The 21974-nt window shown below is 41.7% G+C and overlaps 1 protein-coding gene across 3 annotated transcripts in view; it reads left to right on the top strand.

The window, feature by feature from the left end:
• Nucleotides 1-6231, top strand: part of Ipcef1 (interaction protein for cytohesin exchange factors 1) — a 161319-nt gene extending 155088 nt beyond the window's left edge. For all 3 annotated transcript variants that reach the window (XM_036169125.1, XM_036169126.1, XM_036169128.1), the window contains one exon: nt 4484-6231. In XM_036169125.1, the coding sequence (XP_036025018.1) occupies nt 4484-4687 (204 nt within the window). In that variant the 3' untranslated portion in view covers nt 4688-6231. The remainder of the gene's footprint in view (nt 1-4483) is intronic.
• Nucleotides 6232-21974: the final 15743 nt, after the last annotated feature.

Raw genomic sequence — 21974 nt, 5'->3', positions numbered from 1 at the left:
GATGAGCATCCCTGGTTTGGTGGAGTGGTAAGGATGAAAGCCTGGCAGACCAGAAGTAAGACTATGAAGGAATGGTCTCTGCGGACAAGGAAGACAGTGGAGCCTGAGCTGGATAGAGGTGGGGTCTGAGAGAACTTCCAACGTAGAAGAAATAACATGGCACATGAGTGTCAGCAAGGATGCCCCAGTGGAGATGGGAGACTTGAGTCATAGGAGAATGCCCTGAGCATGAGAGCAGAAGCCATGGTGCCCAAGTGGAGAGGGTAGCCTGTGCTCAAGCAAAGACCTTTCGTATGCACAAAGGGGAAGGCAGACAGTGTGTATTTTTGCTGGTGTAGGTAGAGTGGGCACAAGAAGCTTAGGAGTAAGTTTTTGGGAGTTGTTTTCATTTCTTCCAAAAATACAGAGCCAAGTTATTGGCAATGAGTGATGAGGAGGTTTGAAATATAATGAGGAGGGCTTTCTTCTTTGCTGATTTTTCTGTCTATACGTGTATGTGTGTGTGTGTGTGTGTGTGTGTGTGTGTGTGTGTGTGTGTGTGAGAGAGAGAGAGAGAGAGAGAGGGGGGGGGCATGTTTGTGAGTCTGAGTGTGGGCTTGTTTGTACGATGGTACCTATGTAGAGGTCAGAGAACCTGTTTTAGACAGTCGTCTCTGCTCATTTTTGTCTTTTCCAGCTATCTGGCCTGCAGGCTTCCTGGGACTCTCCTGCCTCTGCTTCCCAGCTTACTGTTAGGAGTACCAGTGCTATGGTTACATGCTCCCATGTCTGGCTCTATACAGGTCTCAGGGTCCAAACTCAGATCTTTATGCTTCTGTGCCTAGTATTTCTTTACATGCTGAGCCTTCTTCCAGCCTGATAGAGTTTTAAATAGTCATGTGGAGAGATAGAGAGATAAAGAAGGTGGAATGTGATTACTGGAGGGCTCCTTTTAACCCTTGTAAACAGAGGCAGAGCTTTTCTGTCCTGATTGCCTGGTCCCAAATAATCACACAAAAACTTATATCAATTTTAAAACACTCAGCCAATCGCTCAGGCTTATTATTAACTAGCTCTTACATTTAAATTAACCCACTTTTATTTATCTGTATATTGCCACATGACCATGGCTTTACTTGTCCTCTGCCATTATTCTTCTTGGGCGGCTGGCTTGTGTCTCCCCAACTCCAACCTTCTTCATCTGTGTCCTCAGTTTGATTGTCTCACCTGACTCCCTGCCTTTTATTAGCAAATGAGAGTAAAACATGTTCACAGTGTAGAAAAGGATTGTTTCCCAGCAACTTCTCTCCTTGGAGATTAGGAATAGAGGTAGGGAGGACAGCTTTATTATTATTAACACATATTAATTAACATCTCACGATTCTGTACTATGGGATATCCTTCACATCCATACACTATGCATTCACTATGGACGTTCACCTTTCTGATCTTGTTTCCTGGTTGCCCCTCCCTCCTAACACCCTTCCCAATCCTTAGCAATTGCCCTTTTACTTTCATGTCGATTTCTGGAAGGTTTTTACATATGAGGGAGAGCATGGGATGCTTGTGTTTCTTTATTTCCTTTGTTTTCACTTAACTCAATGCCTTCTAGTTCTATGCCTCAAACGTCAGGATTCCATTCTTTATTATGAGTTGTATATAGACAGGTTTTAAACAAGTACTAAGAGAATGTGTACTGTGTGCCAGTCATTCTCTCAGGCACGAGAGGCCAGTGGCCCTATCAGACAAACATGTTGGTCCTCAAGGGGCTTTCATTTCAGAAGGGGAAGACAAAACTGTGACCCCCTGGCATTTTAGGATGAGAATGATGATTGATGGCCTTGAACTTGAGATGAGAGCAGTGAGCATAACTGTGACATTTGAGCTGTGTGTATGCTTCCACAGGGGTGGGCAGAGATTGGTCCAATGGTGAATATGTACTTACTATCCACATGATACTTGGCATTGTGTGATGAGCCAAGAACATAAGGATGGAGGAAATCTATTTTCAATAATCTTCTTTAGGCTTGGTTAATTAGTTAATGAATTGTGTGTGTGTGTGGTGCATGCATGTGAATATATGTTCACTCGTACATACACATGTGGAGGCCAGAGGAAGAAGTGAGATGTATCTCTCTATCAGTTTCCACCTTTTGCCCTGAGGCAGGGCCATTCATTGAGTCAGAAGGGGCCTTTCTTGAGGCAGACTGTACCAGAAGGTCTCCAGATCCACCCGTCTCTGCCCCTGCTACAGTGCTGAGGTTACAGGCACATGCAACTATGCTAGCCTTTTATGTCGGTGCTGGTGGTTCAAACTCAGACTGTCTTAGTCAGGGTGACTATTGCTATGATGAGACACCATGACCAAAAGAGACTTGGGAAGGAAAGGGTTCATTTGGCTTACACTTCCATACTCCTGTTCATCATCAAGGACGTCAGGACAGGAACTCAAATAGGGCAGGAACCTGGAGGCAGGAGCTGATGCAGAGGCCATGGTTCTTACTGGCTTGCACAGCCTGCTTTCTTATAGAACCTAGAACCACCAGCTCAGGTTTAGCTCCACTGACAATGGATTGGGACCTCCCACATTAGTCACTAATTAAGAAAATGCTCTAAGGATTTTCCTAAGCCTGATCTTCTGGAAGCATGTTATCAATTGAGGCTCCCCCTTTTCTGATAACTCCAGTTTGTTTCAAATTGACATAGAACTAGCCAGTGCACAAACCCTCAAGATTGTACAGCAAGGTACCATTACCCATAGCATCATCTCTCCAGCCCCTTTTAGGCTTTGGGGGAGGGGCAGATGTCTGAATAGACTATTGTGAATTCTAGGCTCTGTACTTGAGGGCAGGAGAGCATGAAAATAAGACTGTGTGGTTCAAGTTGGGGGCTTACAGTTTTCCACTGAACATGATAGCTAGCACTAAGTATAAGCTAAGGGAGGTGCTTCTGGTAACTCAGCAGTTCGGAGGTGTCAACAAGCATTGTGTGGGGAAGAAAATTTGGGCCAATAGTATTATACTGGGAAGCAGCGTGGCGGTAGAGGAAGAGCAATTGGAGCTGAGGTTCTTGAGAGCCTTGCATGATGAGGGAAGTCATAAAGAAGACTCACAATGCAGGAGGAGTCCAGCATTTCTGCACAGAGTATGAATTTACAGTAGAGGATCAGAGGCGAGGACCTCCTAGCAGGCTGGAGCAACACTGGGCCCCTGTGACTTATTGGACTGCACATGCCCAGTTAGCACCATGGTTCCAGAGTTGGAGAAAGACTGTGATAAAATGATTTAAGAATACAGTGTTAGAACGAAGCCTCTGCTAAGGCTTCTTCTTAGAGATACTGACAGACACTCTACCAGGACACTGTGAGGCCTTGGCTGGGAGACAGGGTTTCTCATTTGGGAAGTGAATTAACACCAAAGTGGGTATTGGCAAGACTGGGGCTATTGGTGCCATACACATGCTGTTCCCCACCCCTTCACTGCCCTCTCCCTGGAAATTAGAGCTACAGCCTCCTGCTCAGACCTCCCCTATCATCAGAGGGCTATAAAAAATAAAAGAGAGTTCCATTTCTCCCACGTGGGCTCTGGTTCTTTTCAGACAACCCTCCAAACTGTCTCTCTGGTGCTGCCAGAATCCCTGCCATGGAGTTACCCCTCTGTCTGTCTGTCTGTCTGTCCATAGTGCTATAAGTCTCCTAATAAACTCCTTAGTCCCTATTAATCTGTCTCAGTGTCATCTTGAAATACCCAGTCCTAGACCAAACCTAAACAATGGTCAGGGTTGAGTGATCCACTTTTGTTGATCCTGATCATGTTGATCCTGATCATCTTTTCTTTTACTTAAAATGGGAATGACTGATTGTCAGTGAAGCAGAGGAAATAGCAGTGATAGGTTATTTTATACTGGCACTCATATTATTTGGGTGGAAGTTAGATGCCTCATCATTGAATAAAAAGAGAAACCATACTCTTCATATATAAATATATCTGTTAATAGAATGATTTTTCTTCTTATTTTTTAATTTCTCCCAAAATATGATTTACTAAAATAATTTAGAAATCTGAAAAGATACACTTGGTTACTTTATGCCTCAGGTAAAGTGCTGTGTTCTGGTTTTACTTAGTGAAGTTTGGATGGTCAGTGAAGTGCCCATGTGTACAACATAGCTTCAGGGCATAGCCAGAACCCAGTGACACACTAAAATGGAGTCACCTCTGCTGTATGGGGTAATAGATGAGTCAAGGGGGACCAGTATAGAAGACAGACTCTCTGGTTCTTTCACTAACTAGGGGGTGAATATATATTGCTTCTTGGTGGCTCCCACATGTGGAGAGATACTATGCCAGACCCCAGGCATGTTGAGAAATTAGAATATTAATGTGCAAAGCCACTTTGGTAGTGCTGCGGTGGATGGGTCCTTGTGTCAGAGGAAGTTGACTCACCAAAGTTCAGATACTCATGTACTCACTGATGACCCTTTCCTTCCTGTTTTGTTCTTGGCCAGTGCAAAGAACACGATCTGGCCATGATCAACCAACTGCTGGATGATCCAAAGCTGACTGCCAGGAAGTACAGAGAGTGGAAGGTCATGAACACCCTGCTGATCCAGGACATCTATCATCAGCAGCAGGTACCTCAGGACCCTGAAGTCACCCCCCAGGAACTCAAGAACCCCGGCTCTTCTGACTGTGTTGAAAATTCTCTTTGAGCAGAAGCCAGGACTGCCCACTTCCTTTACGGTGACATTCTACAAGACGCTGCCAGGACATACATTTTGCTTACAAGGAAACCCCAAACTCAGTTCCTAAGGCAATACCCCTCCCTCCTAAGGACACAACTAAGGTGAAGCCAGTTCGGATGCAGTGGGAGTCCTGGCTTCCATGTGTTGCATTCATCAATATTGGAGTTATAGAGTTCATCTGAGCAGGCATATTTTCTGTGCTCCTGTTGGGAGCTGGTAGGCATGCTAGGCTCTAGGTGGGATGTGAAAGGGGTAACCTCCTCCTTTGCTTTCAAGAGAATTACACCCTACCATAGACAAAAGGTCCAATTTTCCTAGGGATAATAATTCATAGGAATGTTCCGTTTTGCAATAGAAACATGCAGAATCCCCTTTGGTGGGCAGTAGAATTCTGCAAAACATTTCAAGTGGAGGGATTTCTTCTGCAGTAGCTACTGGAACTAGACACATGTTAGTATTTGTGGAATACAAGGCTCTTCTTACCTTTGGAACAGAAAGCAGTGCCTTTTCGATGTGTTGAATGCTTAATTGAAGAGCATGGCTTGGTGAGATGGAGAGTGGGGGAGCCCAGGGAGGAGGCATGTGTTTTGTTCCACTCAGAGGACAACTTCATATGTTCATGCTCTGCCTACAGTGGGGAATCTGATTAAGGTGGCCCTTCCTCACAATGTCAAGGAGACAGATGGTCACATGACAGTTGGGGGTCTTTGTTCTCCACCCCCAGCTTCTCTGAAAAGTGGTAGGAGATAGTAATACCCATTGCAAGGAATGTCAGACTGTGTTCATCCCTGGCTGTGGTGCCTAAACCCAGTATGAATTTATGTCCAGTTTTCCTGGGATCCAAATTCTCAAGGTTATTATTTCTGAATTGTTCTGAACTTGGAAAAGAACATAGACCAACAAAACAACAAAAACAGTTAAACAGGATTGTTTTATTTTTGTATGTTTATGTGTCATATAGTATGAGATGTGAATAGCTATCTATGTTTCTTATTTAAATATATTTATAGAAGTGCAAATTATAGTGTCTTAAAAGAGTGTACTATTATGTGTTGTTCAATATATATATTCTAGAAGTCTATCATTTTTTGCTTGAGAAAAATAGGCATACTAGTGACTTACTGAAGGTGTGTTGCACTATGATATGTGAAGAATGCTCAGGAAATCTCGTGAGAAAACTATGGGAGCATGTGTCAAAAATTATCCATTTTCTGAATGCCTTCTTTCTATTATTGCACCTCCACCCCCAGCTCCAGAGCTCTTAACTTTCAATGCCATTTTCCTAACTTGCACCTTAGGCTAGCTCTTCTACTCAGAAAGTTTAAGGTTTTTTACATTAATGGCATAAATGGTACACTCAAAGGAACACATTTCATGAAATCTTGGGCCAAATGAAATATAAGCAATATAATTCCCAAATAATACTAATAGAAATTAAGATTTGTTGTTAAAGAGATCTCATAGAGGGGTTGGGGATTTAGCTCAATGGTAGTGCTCGCCTAGCAAGCACAAGGCCCTGGGTTCAGTCCTCAGCTCTGAGAGAGAGAGAGAGAGAGAGAGAGAGAGAGAGAGAGAGAGAGAGAGAGAGAGAGAGAGAGAGAGGGAGAGAGGTTTCATAGAGAAACAATATATCCATCCCAATGACATATTCTCATCATTCTCATCATAAAAATAACCATAACTTGAGTCCAGTCCCTTTTCCAGGATATAAAGTAAATAAATAAATTACAAAAACCCTCATAATTCACTAAGAGTCCATGTGCATCTCACCTGCCCTTTGCAAATTGTTGATATACATATTCATATCATAACGTCAAATACAGCTTGACAAATTCAAACAGAAGTAGCCACCGGGTCTATATCTACAAACTAAATGTAAAGAATTGTTTCATATTTCCCTGTACTTTACCAAGACTTTTTATATACTGAAATGAAAAAAAAAAATCCTTGCCTCAAGAAAGGAAAAATTAACCAAGAAACAAAGAGGAATGAGAAGATCCACCAAGTTGAGAGATGAGCTGGGAAATGACACACCGGGTCCTCTATCTGGATACTATGCAGTTCGGGAGGCTAATGCCTCAACCTTAGAAAATTACTATTGATTCTTCCTGTGGCTAGCAGCTATTGGGAGGGTGATGCTCTGGGACTTACAGTGCAAGAAAACATTGAAGGAAGGTGAATTAATAATGGAGCAAATCTTAGCTTGTGAAGAATATTCATCCATGTCTTTTATTTGCATCTACACATGTTCATCACCCCCCTACCCCAACTTGAAGCTCCAAATACTTTTTATCAGAGCTGTTTGCTATATTTAAATGTTTTACTTTGGTTTCTCATCAATATATGTTTAATTGACTTTTAAATGTAAATCCCTTCGTAATGTAAATTACAATGTAATGTATGTAAAATTAGTCCATGAGATTCCTTGACCAATCCATAGGGTTATTTTTCAAAGTAGCTTCAAGAAAGCTGAAGTAGAAATTTCTGTTTTGATAGTTAAAACCAATCTGCAGAACGTTCCTCAGTCAGTCTCAGAAGTGTCCTGGCCTCCTGGACATGAAACATCCTGTTTCCAATTTTGCAAATAAAATTTTCTCTCTGTGCTAGGTTTAGTTAGGAAGTAGGGGGTGAGTGCTTCTGTGGGTTCTTAGCCTCAGCTGGGGTCGTAAGAGGAGGTTGGTGAGGGAGTGAGCAGTCCTGACACTTCTAGAGACCCCCAGTGCAGGAGAAATCATGTTGAGCTCTTCCCTGGCCTTGAGTCTCTTCTCTGGTCCAACAGATTTGGGAAAAGTGCAATTCCTCCAGTTCATTGCTGGGAAATGGATTATAGGTAGTTAGTGGGACCCCAGAGGAGACTGTTGACCTGTGTCTGCCGCATGTTCCAAAACCATGGCTGCTCAGAACACCATTGCTGGATCTTTGAGCACAAATCTTTGCAAACCTGTGGCACTGGTTAAGGGTTAGGTTTCTCTAGGGACTTTTTTTCTCAGTGCTGGGAGAAGCACTTTTCTCTGTCCTTGTCTGAAGACCCAGGTAAGAGCCTGGTGGGAGACCCTCACTGGTTGAGAGGTTGTTAACACACAAGGATCCCACATTCTTCCAGTCTTTGGAGGATGTCTGTTGTCGAGAATACTTCTTAGTTTTGCCAGTAGCTTTAATCTGAGACTAGAATCAGAGTCCCAGAAAGATCCCGGAACAAACAACTGCTAGGATTCCAACAGGCCGAGAAAGAGGTCAGGTTTGGAGTCGGATTTCAGTGTGAACCCATGCCTTATATTTTACACAGCATTTTGTAGTTTGCAAATTGTATGTTCCAGAGCCTCTTCCCCACACCCTCCCGCCCCATAGGCTAGTCAGGATGATTGAGAACTACCGGTAGAATGGAAATGCCTGTCTCAAAGCCTCAAGTGTGAGAGACAGAATCCGAGTGTGAACTTTGGCTCTGTCGGCCCTCTCAGTTGAGGTCTGACTGGCTCCTGTGCCCATTGTATCTGGCTGCGGCACACCTGACTCCGCACACCTGGCTGCAGCACACCAGGCTGGGCACACCTGGCTGAGATGGCTTTGGCTGAATCCCCAGGGACTCTGCTGAGAGCACTCACTCCCTAAAAAAAGGTCCTGTCGCCTTGCCTCTGGGTTCTCCAAGATCGGGGCCTTGTCCTGATTGTCATACTTCGTTTATTTGGGAAAAGACACTAGTTGTCAGCACTGTGAGAACTTTAGGGCTGAAGGAAATAGGAATCTTTAAAGAGATGGAAAGTGTTTATTTTCTTTTTCTTTTTGTTTTTCTTTTTTCCTTTTGAGCCCTGCCCTGTCAGATATCAGAGAGTTAGTGATTAGGAGTGAGTCCCTTTATTCTCAGTTCTCAATTTCTTCTCATGTAATTATAATGATGCTTATTTCCTCAGGGAGACGTCAGATCATATTGTCATAGAGATGAAGCAAATTAAAAGGAAAATATTTTTAAGTCTTTTGAGGAGAGGCACACTATCAATGAAAGCCATATTTAATTTTATGGACACAGACACTTCTTCGTTTAAAAAAAAGACAATATTTTGATATAACAATGCGAATAATTTAGGTACAGAGGGTGACTGACCAAATGTCACATTATTTTGAAGAGCTGCTGTGTCCAAATGCAGTTTTAGAATGTATTTCTGTTTCTGGATAACAGAATGGCCTATATGAAGGAGATTTTCAATTTATTTCCCTTCAAACACTTTTGTATACTCACCCACAAAAGAAATTCAGTCCTAGATGTAGGGGTTGACTGATTGCTTAAGGTTTTGTCACACATAATGGTAAAAGCCCCTATACTAGATTTCTGCCCCCCCCCCAGTCTCTGTGAAATGGATGGGGAGGGGATGTTCCATTCACAGAAAGCCAAGTGTCTCAGCCACACCATGTCACATGGAGCACATTCAAATGGCTTCTGTGTTTAAAAGGACAGTTTTCCGTATCTCCTGTTGTAAAGAAACTTAATTGCTCTGTGCTGGTGTCTTTTTAGCTTTAGTCCAAAGGGAAGCATGCCCCATGGAGACATTTAACATCCTGTAATAAAAAACATGGTTTAAGTCACCACATGTTCTGATATTTGCATGGTGGGGTTGGGGTTTAACAGTGCATGGTATTGGGGCAAGATGTTCATGTGGGGTTGCTATTTTAACGGCCATTGTGCTTTTGGTCTTTGTCATCTATCTGTTTTGACTAAACTGAAAACACAGGCATGCCTCATTTCTCCTGTCCCCTGATCCCCAAGGTAACCTGTAAGATACACGCAAACTGTCTAGTAAAATGGTATGGAAGAAACAATCAAAATGCACTACTGGTGTTTATTTTCTGCCTTGCATTATTTCTTCCTCTTTGAAGACTAAAATAAAGTAAACAAACCCAAACCAACCAGACAAACTAACCACAGTCCCATGCAGAACGCCACCCTGTAGCTGGGTTTTGATCTTCAACAAAGGTTATTGTGCCCTCTTGTGGCCATAATAAAGATAACAGTGCCCAGAGTTGAGATTTTTAAAATGAAGGATAATTTTATGTTGGGGACTTATGTCTACACTAACTTTTGTGGCCTTTGCCAATGTCTTTCATTTTATAGGCCTATTAATACAATTATTTAAAAAGTTGTCATTGGTTCATGAAATTTGACTTGTCTATTGGGTCACATAACATTATTGGCCATCTACATTGTTTAGATAATTTTGTAAAATGAAGATTTAGAAGAGTTACAAGTCTATTAAAATATGAACAAAGAATATATCAAAATAGAAGAATAGATTACTTTCTGCTTGTCTCCATCAGCCACAGGAAGCTTGCCTGCATTAGTCCTGTTTCACACATCCTGGGTTGCAGTGTCCACAGGTGGTATAGTTTCCTGGTTCCCTTCCTCTCCCACTCCTTTCCTCTTTTCAGTCTAGTTCCTATCTTCTTCAGCTCCATCTTGTCTTCACGTATTTCTAAGCACCTCCCTACCCCCGTGCAACCAGACACAGTAAAGCTATTTTAGGTCAAAAGGATCTAGTCTGAAAATGTAGCTCAAAGGTAGAATGCTTGCCTGGCATGCGTGAGGGCCTGGGATTCCTTGTGCTGCAGACAGTGGGCATGGAGGTGCCCATGATGATGGAAGGAGCAAACGATCAGTGTTATTTTCTGTGTTGGATTACAGCCTGGACTGTGCAAGACCCTGTTAACACACACACACACACACACACACACACACACACACACACGTATTAACAAAAGGCATAGGAAAAGGATTAGTAAATGGTATAGGTTAACTGCTTCTGGAACAACCTCTGAGTTTCCAAGTGCTGCTGAAGCAGATTATCAGCATTAACAACTTACACACGTTTGTTGCCTCGAAGTTCTGATGTTGGGAAGCTACCACAGGGTTCTCCATCTAAGGTCAGGCACTGGAAGGATGGCATGTTTTGTGGAGGCTGGGGGGAGTTATTCCCTATGGCTTTCAGAAGTCACCCATGTCTCTTGCTTCTTTGTCTGCTTCCCCTGTCTTTAAAGTCACTATGTTCTGTATCACTGTGCCTTTTAATCACATCTTCTTCAGGCTGATTTTTCTCAGTAGCCTTATGGTCCCAATGGATCTTTTGGAATAACATAGGACAACCTGTCTCAAGGTCAGTTGATCTATACTTTTAATACTCATTTGTTTTCAGTTTCCCTGTATAGCCTGCTCAAAGGATCCAGATTATGGCATTTACCATAAATGTCCATTTCAAATATGTGGAGTCCCCCATAGGTCATCAATATCTGCCAGAAAGTCTGGGCTTTCAAAGCTGTAACAAGCTTGAAAGTCCTTTGCTGCAACCTGAATTTGATTTCATCAAGGTGTGTTCTTGGCTGGGAACACCCCTGGCTTTTTTACCATCACAGGTAATCAGACGGAAAGGCAACACTGTTCAGTAGCCATGCCAGGTGCAGTGTCTGCCTGCAAGGACAGGAAGGCCAGTGTTGCTGGTGTTTGACAGACGTGAGTGGTAAGCAGTGGCTGAGTGCACTTGGTGCCACTGATGCACTGTAGAGAGAAGCGGGCTTGAATTTATTTGCAATTTGCTGCACAGCCTGAGAGTAAAGCTGTTTGGAAGTCTTCAAAGAAACAGTCAGAGGGCAGGAAGAGTTGAATGCCAGACTCAGGACTGAATTGGAAACATGACAGAACTACAAAGAAGTCAGAATCTTCCGAGAGAAGGAACAAGAGCCGATGACTTGAGATAGGGATGTGGGAAGGTCTCAGAAGCATCAGACTCTGTAAGAAGTGCCTGCCCCTTGGTGGTAGGTATAGGCCCCCCGCCCCTCACACCTGAAGACCTTTCAGATTATAATCTTACATGAGGCAGGTGCAGTCCTCTCCAGGAACCAGACAGCAAGGGAACTAGTAGGCCCTTTGAAAAGCTTCTTGGCTATTACTGGAGGTTGGAACTGTCACCAGAGGTTGCCACGAAGCATATGCACTGTTTAGTAGCAATGTGGATGGTAGGATCCCAGAATAGTAGAGGAGGCCAGATGGCCGCACTTAACAACCTAAGCAATGAGTCAGAATTACTGTAATGGCAACCAGGTTGGAAATGATGGTCAGAGTCAAGGTTGTTACACCAATTGTGGTCTTGGGAGATTGCCAGGACAATAAGGTACGGCCAGACACAAGGGACTCTAGCCATTAGGTCGGTAATGTAAAGACTAAGATTGGATACCTAACTTTAGAGAATGAGGATTAAGTGCTATAAAGATTCAAGGGCCCATTAATTATGTGAAACATTTGGGTCCAGTGGGATGAGGCAGGACAGGGTCTATCACTCAAAGTAAAGGGCAAATTACTGCACCTTGCATTTCTGCCAGTAAGAATGAAGCACTATGCTTGGTGAAGCTTGTCCAAGCTTTCAAGGGAACATATTCCATATTGGAGAGCTTTCTGACTTCGTCAAGCATTATGGAAAGATTTGACTTCTGAACAAGAATGAATTGTGTGGTAGGAACAAGCCATGTGTGTCTCAGATTGTATAGTAGGAGAGATGGACTTGGTACAGAAAGCCATTGTGTGGGTTCTCTGGAGATCAGTCTTAGAAAGGAGAGCCACAGCACAGATAGCAAAGGTTCTGAGGTGAGACTGTGTCAGTAAGAAAGTAAGGGCAACTGTAGGGTGTATTCCAGTGTCCACCTGGCTCCTGTAGCGGCTCAGGCCCAATTAAATACATAGAGACTTATATTACTTATAAACTGTCTGACCATGGCAGGCTTCTTACTATCTGTTCTTATATATTAAATTAACCCATTTCCATTAATCTATAAGTTGCTACATGGGTCGTGGCTTACCGGTATCTTAACATCTGCTTCTCATTGTGGTGGCTGGCAGCGTCTCTCTGCCTCAGCCTTCCACTTCTCAGAATTCTCCTCTCTCTTTGTCCCGCCTATATACTTCCTGCTTGGTTACTGGCCAATCAGCATTTTATTTATCAATCAATCATAGCAACATATAGTCACAACATACAGGACATCCCACAGCAGGCAACTGCTAAAACATGTCTCTGGCATGTTACTCAGCCCTGGTAGAGTGCCCAGTCAGGGTTGCAAGTAACTTTGCAGCCGGAACCATCAAGATGTAGGTACTACTCAAGAGCAATTTGAGGTAGCCCAGAAGTAATTTGTTACAAAGTGTAAGTGGTCTATTCAGCATTGGCTTAAGTACTTAGGGGGCACAGGAAACTGGGTGAACAGGTGTCCCAGGCTCCTCTGTTGCTTACCACTCCTGCATACTGTCTTCTAAATCAGCTTACATGTTTGACCTCATAGGGTATTTCTTTGTACTTTCTCATCAGGCCTGACTGCAAGCACCACACACAGACACAGAGACTTCTTTTTAATTATGAAAACTTGGCTTTTAGCTTAGTCTTGTTTCCAACTAGCTCTTATAACTTAATTAACCCATATGTTCTAACCCACATTCTGCCACACGGTTTGGTTACCTCTGCTCAGGATGGCATGTCTGACTTGCTCTGTGTCTGCTGGTGAATCCCCGTCTCTCTTCCCAGAGTTCTTTCTCTCCCCGGAAATCCCACCTATTCTCTCCTGCCTAGCTATTGACTATTCAGCTCTTTAATAAACCCATCACAGCAACACATCTTCACACAGTGTAAACTGTAGATGTAACTGTCTTGTTAAATAAGAAACACAGAGCCATTTGCAGAGTTAAAAGCCAAGAGGTCAGAGCAATAGCTGAGAGCTGGAAACCTTACCCTTCACTGCTGCTGCTGTCTTTCCTCTCTGCAAGAGAGCTACTTCCTGTGTTTTTTTCTTTTTTATAGACTTTCTGTTCTGCCTTCTCATTGGTTGTAAACCCAGCCACATGACCTCCTCATCACTGTCTGTCTGTACAGACCTCCAGGTTTTCTATGGTTGGTATTGAGATTAAAGGCATGTGTCGCCATGCTGGCTGTATCCTTGAACACACAGAGATCCTGTCTAGCTCTGCCTCCCAAGTGCTGGGATTAAAGGTGTGCACCACCACCACTGCCCAGCTTCTGCTATGACTTGCTCTGACCCCAAGGAAACTTTATTAATATACAAATAAAATCACATTTCAGTACAAATAAAATATCACTATAGTAAACAAATATTCTACAACATTTCTCATTGTTTGACAGTGGAAGGAAATGCTAAAGCATAATTCATTAATGGTTGGCTTGCCTTATAGACCTATCTAAGGGTAAATTTCTAAGCCAGTGGTAGGAAAAAACTTCCAGGGAGAATAGAGCTTTGTGTACCATGTCTGACTATCCATTCTCTGTGAAAAAGAAGTAGCTGAAGGGACATTGGTGTTCTAAAGGGAGAGATTTAAACATAAATATGTGGAAATGGTACCATGTTTAAAGACCAGATCCTTGTGTTTTGATTTTCTTTTGTAGATGACTACCTCAGGACTCATGCACTGTGCTCATGAACAGAAGAGCCTCAGCAGCAGAGATAGAGGCTACCATGCATGTCCTCAAGCATGCCCGTGTTAGCTGGGGCTGAAAACTACTGAAGCTGCTGAACCTTGCCTGCATGTAACAATTACAAAACATCTGAGTGCCAATAATGTATTCTATTTAGGGGAAAATCAATCTGCTATTTGCCAGCAAGTTGATTAGAATGGCACCTTTTATCTAAGAAAAGACAGGATTTTACCTGACAAGTAGAATCCTACCTATGTATAAGTCCTTCCCTCGAATGGTGCCTCAGTCAATACTGCTGTCCAAAGGCTTACAGAACTTCTGGTTACACGTGGGATTCCATACAGTATCAGTTTAGACAAGCAACCTGGAGTATGGCAAGAAAGTGAGGCATAGAGCACATGTCTAATCTGAAGTTGATGGCCTGGAAGAGCCTGGCAAAAGTCTCTTAAGGAGCAGCTGAAGGACCTTTCACTGGATGGTCTTTAATGCTGATGGAGCTCCATCCTTCAAAACAGGTTTTATTTTTATTTTTAAAAGTGTTATTTGCATTTACTTCTTTTTCTTATGTGTATGTGTGTATTTGTTCAAGTGGTGTGGGTGTGCATATGAAGGTGGGCGCATGTGCAGAAATGTGTGTGTTGAAGTCAGAGGTCAGCCCTGGATATCTGTCTTCAGGTGTGCTCTGCTTCGTTTCTTTGAGATTGTCTTTCATTGCTCAGAACTCACTGATTTGGCTAGGCTGCCCAGCCAGCAAAACCCGAGGATCCACCTGTTTCTGTCGCCCCAGCTATGGGATCACAAGCATGTGCCACCACACCTGGCTCTTTACACATGGGTGCTGGGGATCGAACTCAGGTCCTCAAGCTCGCACAGAAAGCGCTTTACCAACTGAGCTGCCTCTTGAGCCCCAAATATAGTACATTAAAAAAGTGACCACTATAGGTTATCCTATTCCCAAAGGTTGAATTGAAGTTTAGGGAACTGAAAGATGAACATAGGACTGGCTCAGTTTGCCATGACGTCACAAAATCCATTTAAGGATTTATGGTTTCTTTCCCTGAAAATTTAGGCTCTGTGAACTCATAGATTCAATTCTGCTACAGGACAAAGCAGAAATCTTGATTAATCTAAAGGGAAGTCTACCATCTAGGCATTTGGGTTCCTCAAACTAGGAGAACAGGAGACACCAAAAGGACATTGATGATAATGGTAGCAAGGAGAGGGAATGGCTACTTCCTTGCAGGAGAGTGGCGAATGTGAATGTGACTTGATCCCCTGGGGTATCTACTTAGCTAGTCAAAGAGAAGCACAGCCACCCAGTTGGTAAATTAACAATAGCCAGGGGCTTAGCTGTCCTGGGGTGAATGGTCTGAGACCCAAAGGGAATCCAGTATGTGTAGAAGTGGATGGAGATGATGTGTCTTAAATGCTTTAAGGTCAGTTAAACAGCAAGGATGTGGTTCATCACCCCTCACTTGCCTCTTGTGGTTGTTCAGAGAGCATTGTAGGCAAACAGATATGAAAAGGTAAGAGGGTGTCAACAGCACATGAGGTAGCTCCATTGGGTATGAGTGTCCTGTTTGGGTCTCTTTATTCAGGCAGATGGGTCAAATGCCCAGCAAACAGTGCCTACAAATAGTGCACACCCTTCCCCTTTGTCAATGGCTGGGGAACAGGTGACTCTCTGGAGAGGGTTCCCATCACCTCTCCTTACCCATCCCACCGCCAGTAGTAAGTGGCTAGAAATTGACTTCTGTATGGTGTTCCCTTTGCCTTAGGATTGGACCAGCTCTGAGGCTAAGTGCCCAACAGGAACTCCAGAGCTCCCTTGAGATGAATTTGAAGCTGGTATCTGTCTAGCTCACTTTGACAGTTACTTTCTTTCTCTGCACTGTCCTTTTTTGTCCTCTGCCCTTTTCCTCAAATCACCACATCAATGGAAGTCTGTGATTGACTCTATTTTAATGACATCTGACCTAGGACAGTTGCGTACCTCTGCATGGCTCTTCCATGCAGTGGATCATTTCTGTCCCATGTTTCATAAAGATTCCTTAGGAATCATAGCATAATGCAGATGACATTGTATTCTTTCTTGGTCTGTAGTTTCTCAGCCCTGAGTACAAAATCACAGTGCAGATTCTCCTTGTTCACAGCCTATCTTGTGAATGAGTCTATGAGTGAATTTCAGAATCTCTGGCCAGCAATTACACAAACACTATAACATTTATTTTAGATATTATGCACAAAATGCTTTATTATGCACTCAGAGGCTTTTGTTGGAATTGAAGACATTCAAGTTATGCAAACACCTCTCCAAAGAATCACTGCCTTGCAGAAATGCTGATTGTCACAGTTAACAAGACACACATGAGGGTTATCTAGGAAGAAGGAACCTTAATTAAGGGATTACATCCATCTGTTTGACCTGTAGGTAAGTCTGTGGAGGTATTTTCTTCATTAACGATTGATGTGGGAGGTCCCAGCTCACGATGGTCCTGGGTGGTATAAGAAAGCAGGCTGAGCAGGCCATGCAGAGCAAGCCAGTAAGCAATATTTCTCAGCAGTCTCTGCTTCAGTTCCTCCCTCAAGGTTCCTGTCTTGAGTTCCTGTCCCAGCTTCCCTCAGTGATGGACTGGGACACATAAGTGAAATGAACTCTTCCTTCCACTAAGTTGGTTTTGGTCAGAGCTTATTATAGCAACAGAGAAACCAGACCAGGACACCTGAGAAGAGGGGATTTCATTTGAGGAAAATAGCTGAGCAAGCCAGAGGAAGTGAGCCAGTACACAGCATTTCTCCATGCTCTCTGTTTCAGTTCCTGTCTTGGCTTCCTTCCATGATTGACTTTAGCCGGTTAGATGGAATCAACAAAACAAAACAAAACAAAACAAAACAAAACAAAACAAAACAAAACAAAACACTATTCCTGTCCCCTCTAAGTTGCTTCTGGCCAATGTTTTATAAGAGCAGCAGAGAAACGAACTAGACTACCTGTCCTAGCAGTGCCTTGGAATAGGTGATTTTTTTTTTTTTTTTAATCAAGAGAAGTGCAATGCTTTATGTAAGGTGTGATGCTCTTCAGCCTTATGAATCATGGTTCCTGTTCTTATACATATGAATGTCCAATTACTCCAACGCCATTTGTTGATAATGCTCACCTTTCTCACTGAGTCACTTTTGAATCTTTGTCAAAAACAAGTCTGGCGTGCTTGTGAGTCTGTTTCTGGTTTTCTATTTTATTGATTTGATCTACAACTCTGTCACTACCAGAACTTTTGGTAGTTGAAGCTATAAATATAATAGTTATCAAAATAGGCCAATTGCTTCCTCTCACTTCCTTCCTTCTTTTCAAAATGTCTTTGCCATTTTTTTCCCTTGAGTTTAAGTGTAAAGTTTAGAAAAATCTCTTCTATATCTATTTATAAAGCAGACCTTGCTGAGAGTTTGATGGGAACTACATAACAACCATTTTAAGGAGATCTGTCATCTTTAATATATTGGGCCTCTCAATCTATAAACAAATATGTTTTTCAAGTTGTTTAGAGCTCTTTGGTTTTTGTCTTCAATAATTTATATTTTAAGTATATATAGCTTATGTATTTTTTGTAGATTAATGCCTAAACAAATGTTTTGACCTGCTAAAAATAGAATTACATATTTAATTTTGGTGTCTACATGTCCATTGCAGATATCTAGAAATACAACCATCTGGGGAATATTTTATCTTGATTCATTTGATATTTTTTTAAAAAGTCTCTTATCAATGATAGGACACAAATATTTTTAAAATGTTCTAAGAATTTTCAGCACAACTATGTAATTTACAAACGGGAGTTTATTTTTGTCTTATCTAAACTGTATGCCTTTTAGACCTATTCCCTTATTTCATCTTACTGCACTGGGTATCATTTCCAACATCATGTTTAATCAGTGTATAGAGTAAATTTCTCCTGCTTTCAGTCTTAGGAATAAAAAAAAAATTCAGCTTTTCACCAGTAAATGAAATGGCAGGGGTAGGTATTTGGTGGATGTTTCTTTTCACGCTGAATAATTTTCTTCTATTTTTTTTTATTCTTTTGAACATTTTAGTCATGAATACATATTGAATTTTGCAAAATAAAATTTTAGTATCAAGAGATATAATCATGATTTTTCTTCTTTGGCTACTGATATAATAGAGTTTTTTAAAATTTGGTTTTGAATATCAAACTACCTTTGGTCTTGGTGTAATGATTGTTTTATGTATTGCTTATCTAGTTGGCTAATATGTTGCGAAGCATTTTCACTTCTACATTCATGAGAGATGTTGGTCTGTAATTTTATTTTGTACTATGCTTGTCTGTTTTTTTCATCGGTATAATGGTCACTTTAGAAAATGAGTTATAAAGGCCTTTCCTCTCTCTTCTTGGAAAGACTGTGTAGAATTGATTTAATTCCTTAACTATGTGGTAGGATTCCATAGCAAAAAATTTAGTGTGATAAAACCTGTTTTTGAGAAAATTTAAATAAGAAATAGTAATTATTTAGGGTATTTGGATTAGCTAGTTCATATTTTCTTTTTTTTTGTAATCTTTTTTAAAAAAAATTTTATAGTTGTTTTCTAGAAGTATTTATTTATTTATTTATTTATTTATTTATTTATTTATTTATTTATTTTTGAGCTGAGGATTGAACCCAGGGCCTTCTGCTTGCTAGGCAAGATCTCTATCACTGAGCTAAATCCCCAACCCTAGTTCATATTTTCTAATTTGTGTTACTCTATGATTTTTGAGGAGTTATCCAAATTCACTGAAGTTACCACATTTAATTTTGTTGTTTTATATATTTATTTAATATGTTTCTATGTCTGTGGGGTCTGTACTGATAACCCTTGTTTTAATCACAAATTTCAGTAATGTGTGTCGTGGCTCTTCTTTTCAGTCTTGCTAGAGACTTGCAAATTACTGTTCACACTATAATGCTTGAATTTTAATTGATTTTGTGTCTTGTGCTTGTGTTCAGCTTTTACTTACATTCTGTGGGAGCAGTGGGGAAAGTAGTATATCTAAGCCATCTTCCCAGAAATAGAGTTCTCTGAGACTTAGTTTTGCTGAAATAACTTTATTGTGCACAAGACTCTTCCTAATTTCAAGAAGTATAAACTGTGTGGCATAACTACCTAGAAAGGCAACTTGCAATTTATTATGCCAAGTGTCATGTTAAGAAAAAGTATAGCATGACTTGGGGAACAGAAAGTAGAACCCGGTATTGTAGAGTGCTGTCTAGAGGTGGTAACATCATATTTAAATATGTGAACAAATGCAACTTGTTAAATGAATGGAAAGAAAAAGGGACACTCGGGGGCAGGAAAAACATGACATGTAAGAAAAATAACAAGTAATTTTATGGCTGAAACAAATAGTCTGTGTTTTAGGTGAGATGAAAAGGAGTGAGGCTGTGGCCTTAATAAAAGTCCATTAGACTATGAAAAACACCACAGATCACACAAAAGAGTCTGAATTCAAGAGCCACTGGGAGTCACGGAGCCTTTGAGCGGAAGAACAGTAGATTTGATGATCACAAGCCTTGAAGCAGGGAATGCAGTTTACAGCCCTTGTCTAATAGACATAGTAATGGGCATGTGGTAGAGACAGTGGGGTGGCCAGTACTCGGTAGATTTAAAGCACCTCAAAATCATAGAAGCCATAGAACTTGGAGACTATTATATACATACATGGGGGAGAAGTCAAGAGCTTTGTGGGTATTCTATACAGTTGAATGAGTGGAGTTGTCAATTATGAAAATGAACAGAAGAGGAAGTTCTAAGTAGAGTTTCATTTAGGAAAACATGCATTGGAGAGGCAGTGTATGTGTGATTATTTAGACCACAGGGTGTGAGTCAGCCTTCCTGAGTCAAATTCTACTCTTCCATTTTAATGCTAGGTGATCTAAAAAAAATCATTTGATTTTGCTGTGTGTAAGATTCCTCATCAAAACGGCTACTGAGTTGTTGGGGGAAAATAAGTTGGCATCTTATTCAGAGAGAAGGGGAGGTAGATGATTGCTGTGAGCGCTATTCTGACTGTTCTCTAGGTTAGCTAGGTTGTATTATCAGATAACTAAAATGGGCATTAAATACTATTTGTGAGATTTTAAAGCCAATGTAAGATCTATTTGGTCTAACCCTTTTAGTTTAGAGGTTGTGTCAGAAATGTTTCCCTTAAAGCCACCTTGTGGGAGAGTAGAGTAAAACCATAAAGGCTTAACTTCTCCTTATCATCTCATTGTATTGACTTTACACTCAGACTGTGTACACTGTGGCTGTATGGGAGACTGAATCAGAGGCCCTAATTCTTTTCTCTACCCAAATGTAATTGCTTCACTGTAAGAGGAATGTGTTCAGCTCCTTGGTATGGGTGTTGGCCATAAGGCTTGCTTTGACGTATGACAGTGAAACCACGCCTTCTTCCTTCCTCTGGAGGGTTAGTTTGCAGATGCAAGCAGGATTTCCATGTAGCACAGGTGCTGCAGCTGATGTGCAGACCTGCTGTAAGAAGCAGAACCAACCAGGTGCACAGAACCCCAGTCTGTCTGCTCCTCTGTGAATGCATGAGTAGATCTGTAGGCAACTGAGATGCTTTGTATTTGTTGGACAGCATTATTGTGGAAATAGTTGGTAAAAACATCTGATAGGACATGCTTAATAATGAGAAGCTTGCCTCTCCGAGGCACTCAGAATCTATGGATATTCCTCTAGATAGGAACCATTGATAGACACACACGCTAAAACTCATTATGTTAGGTTCTCTCAGACTCAACTGTCAGTTACCTATCTGTTTAAAAAGAAACTCTTATTATCTTAGTTCATGCTGTGCTGCTACAACAGAACACAGGGTAGATCATTTATAATAAATAGAAGTTTACTGCCTCACTATTCTGGAGCATTAGAAGTCCAAGTCCAGGGTCTAGCATCAGGAGAAGTCCGAGAGATAAACTAGGGCGTGGGCTGGGCAGCGGTGGTGGACACATTTAATCCCAGCACTTGGGAAGCAGAGCCAGGTGGATCTCTGTGAGTTCCAGGCCAGCCTGATCTACAACGTGAGATCCAGGACAGGCAACCAAAACTACCCAGAGAAACTGTGTCTTGAACAAACAAAAACAAACAAATAAAAAACAGAAAAAAACAAAACAAAACAAAACAGGGCCTGGACTTGCTCTTCCTCAGATTATTGGTCCCACCCACAAGGCAGGAATCCTCATAGCTCAGCCATCTTTTAGGAGCCTCCCTCCCCAACACGGTGACAATACAACTAGACCTTCACATGAGTTTTGGAGGGAAAGCAGTCAAAACATAATGGCCAACACTCTTCAAATCCTTCTTTCCCCAAACTTATATTGGAGCATGCTCCACACTCTTACATTGCTATCTACACTCTCGTTGCTCTTTCCTGACCATTTCTCCTATTGTGGAAAAGGCAAATTCATTTGCCAAACTCTATCACCAGTAGTGATTTGTAATATATACAGATGAAGAAAACCATGTGTTGGAGGGGGTAGTTAAGGAAGGCTTTGTGCAAGAGATGAGATCTAAGTTGGACTTTGAGGTGTTGATATAGATGCACGAAGAAGAAAAGGATGATAAAGTGGAAACAGAGGGGACAGCTCAGGAACTAGAGGAGTGGCTCCTCCCCATGACTTCATCTGATCCTACATGACTCCCAGTGTGGTCCCACCTTAAAGCATCACTGACATGATACATGGTTTAGGGGATAAGATTTCTAACACATGAACTTTGGAGGGACATATTCAAAGTACATCAGTAT

This window comes from Onychomys torridus, chromosome 19 (assembly GCF_903995425.1).
Source record: "Onychomys torridus chromosome 19, mOncTor1.1, whole genome shotgun sequence".
In the NCBI taxonomy this organism is placed as follows: Eukaryota; Metazoa; Chordata; class Mammalia; order Rodentia; family Cricetidae; genus Onychomys; species Onychomys torridus.
This window is presented reverse-complemented; position numbering and strand designations above follow the sequence as displayed.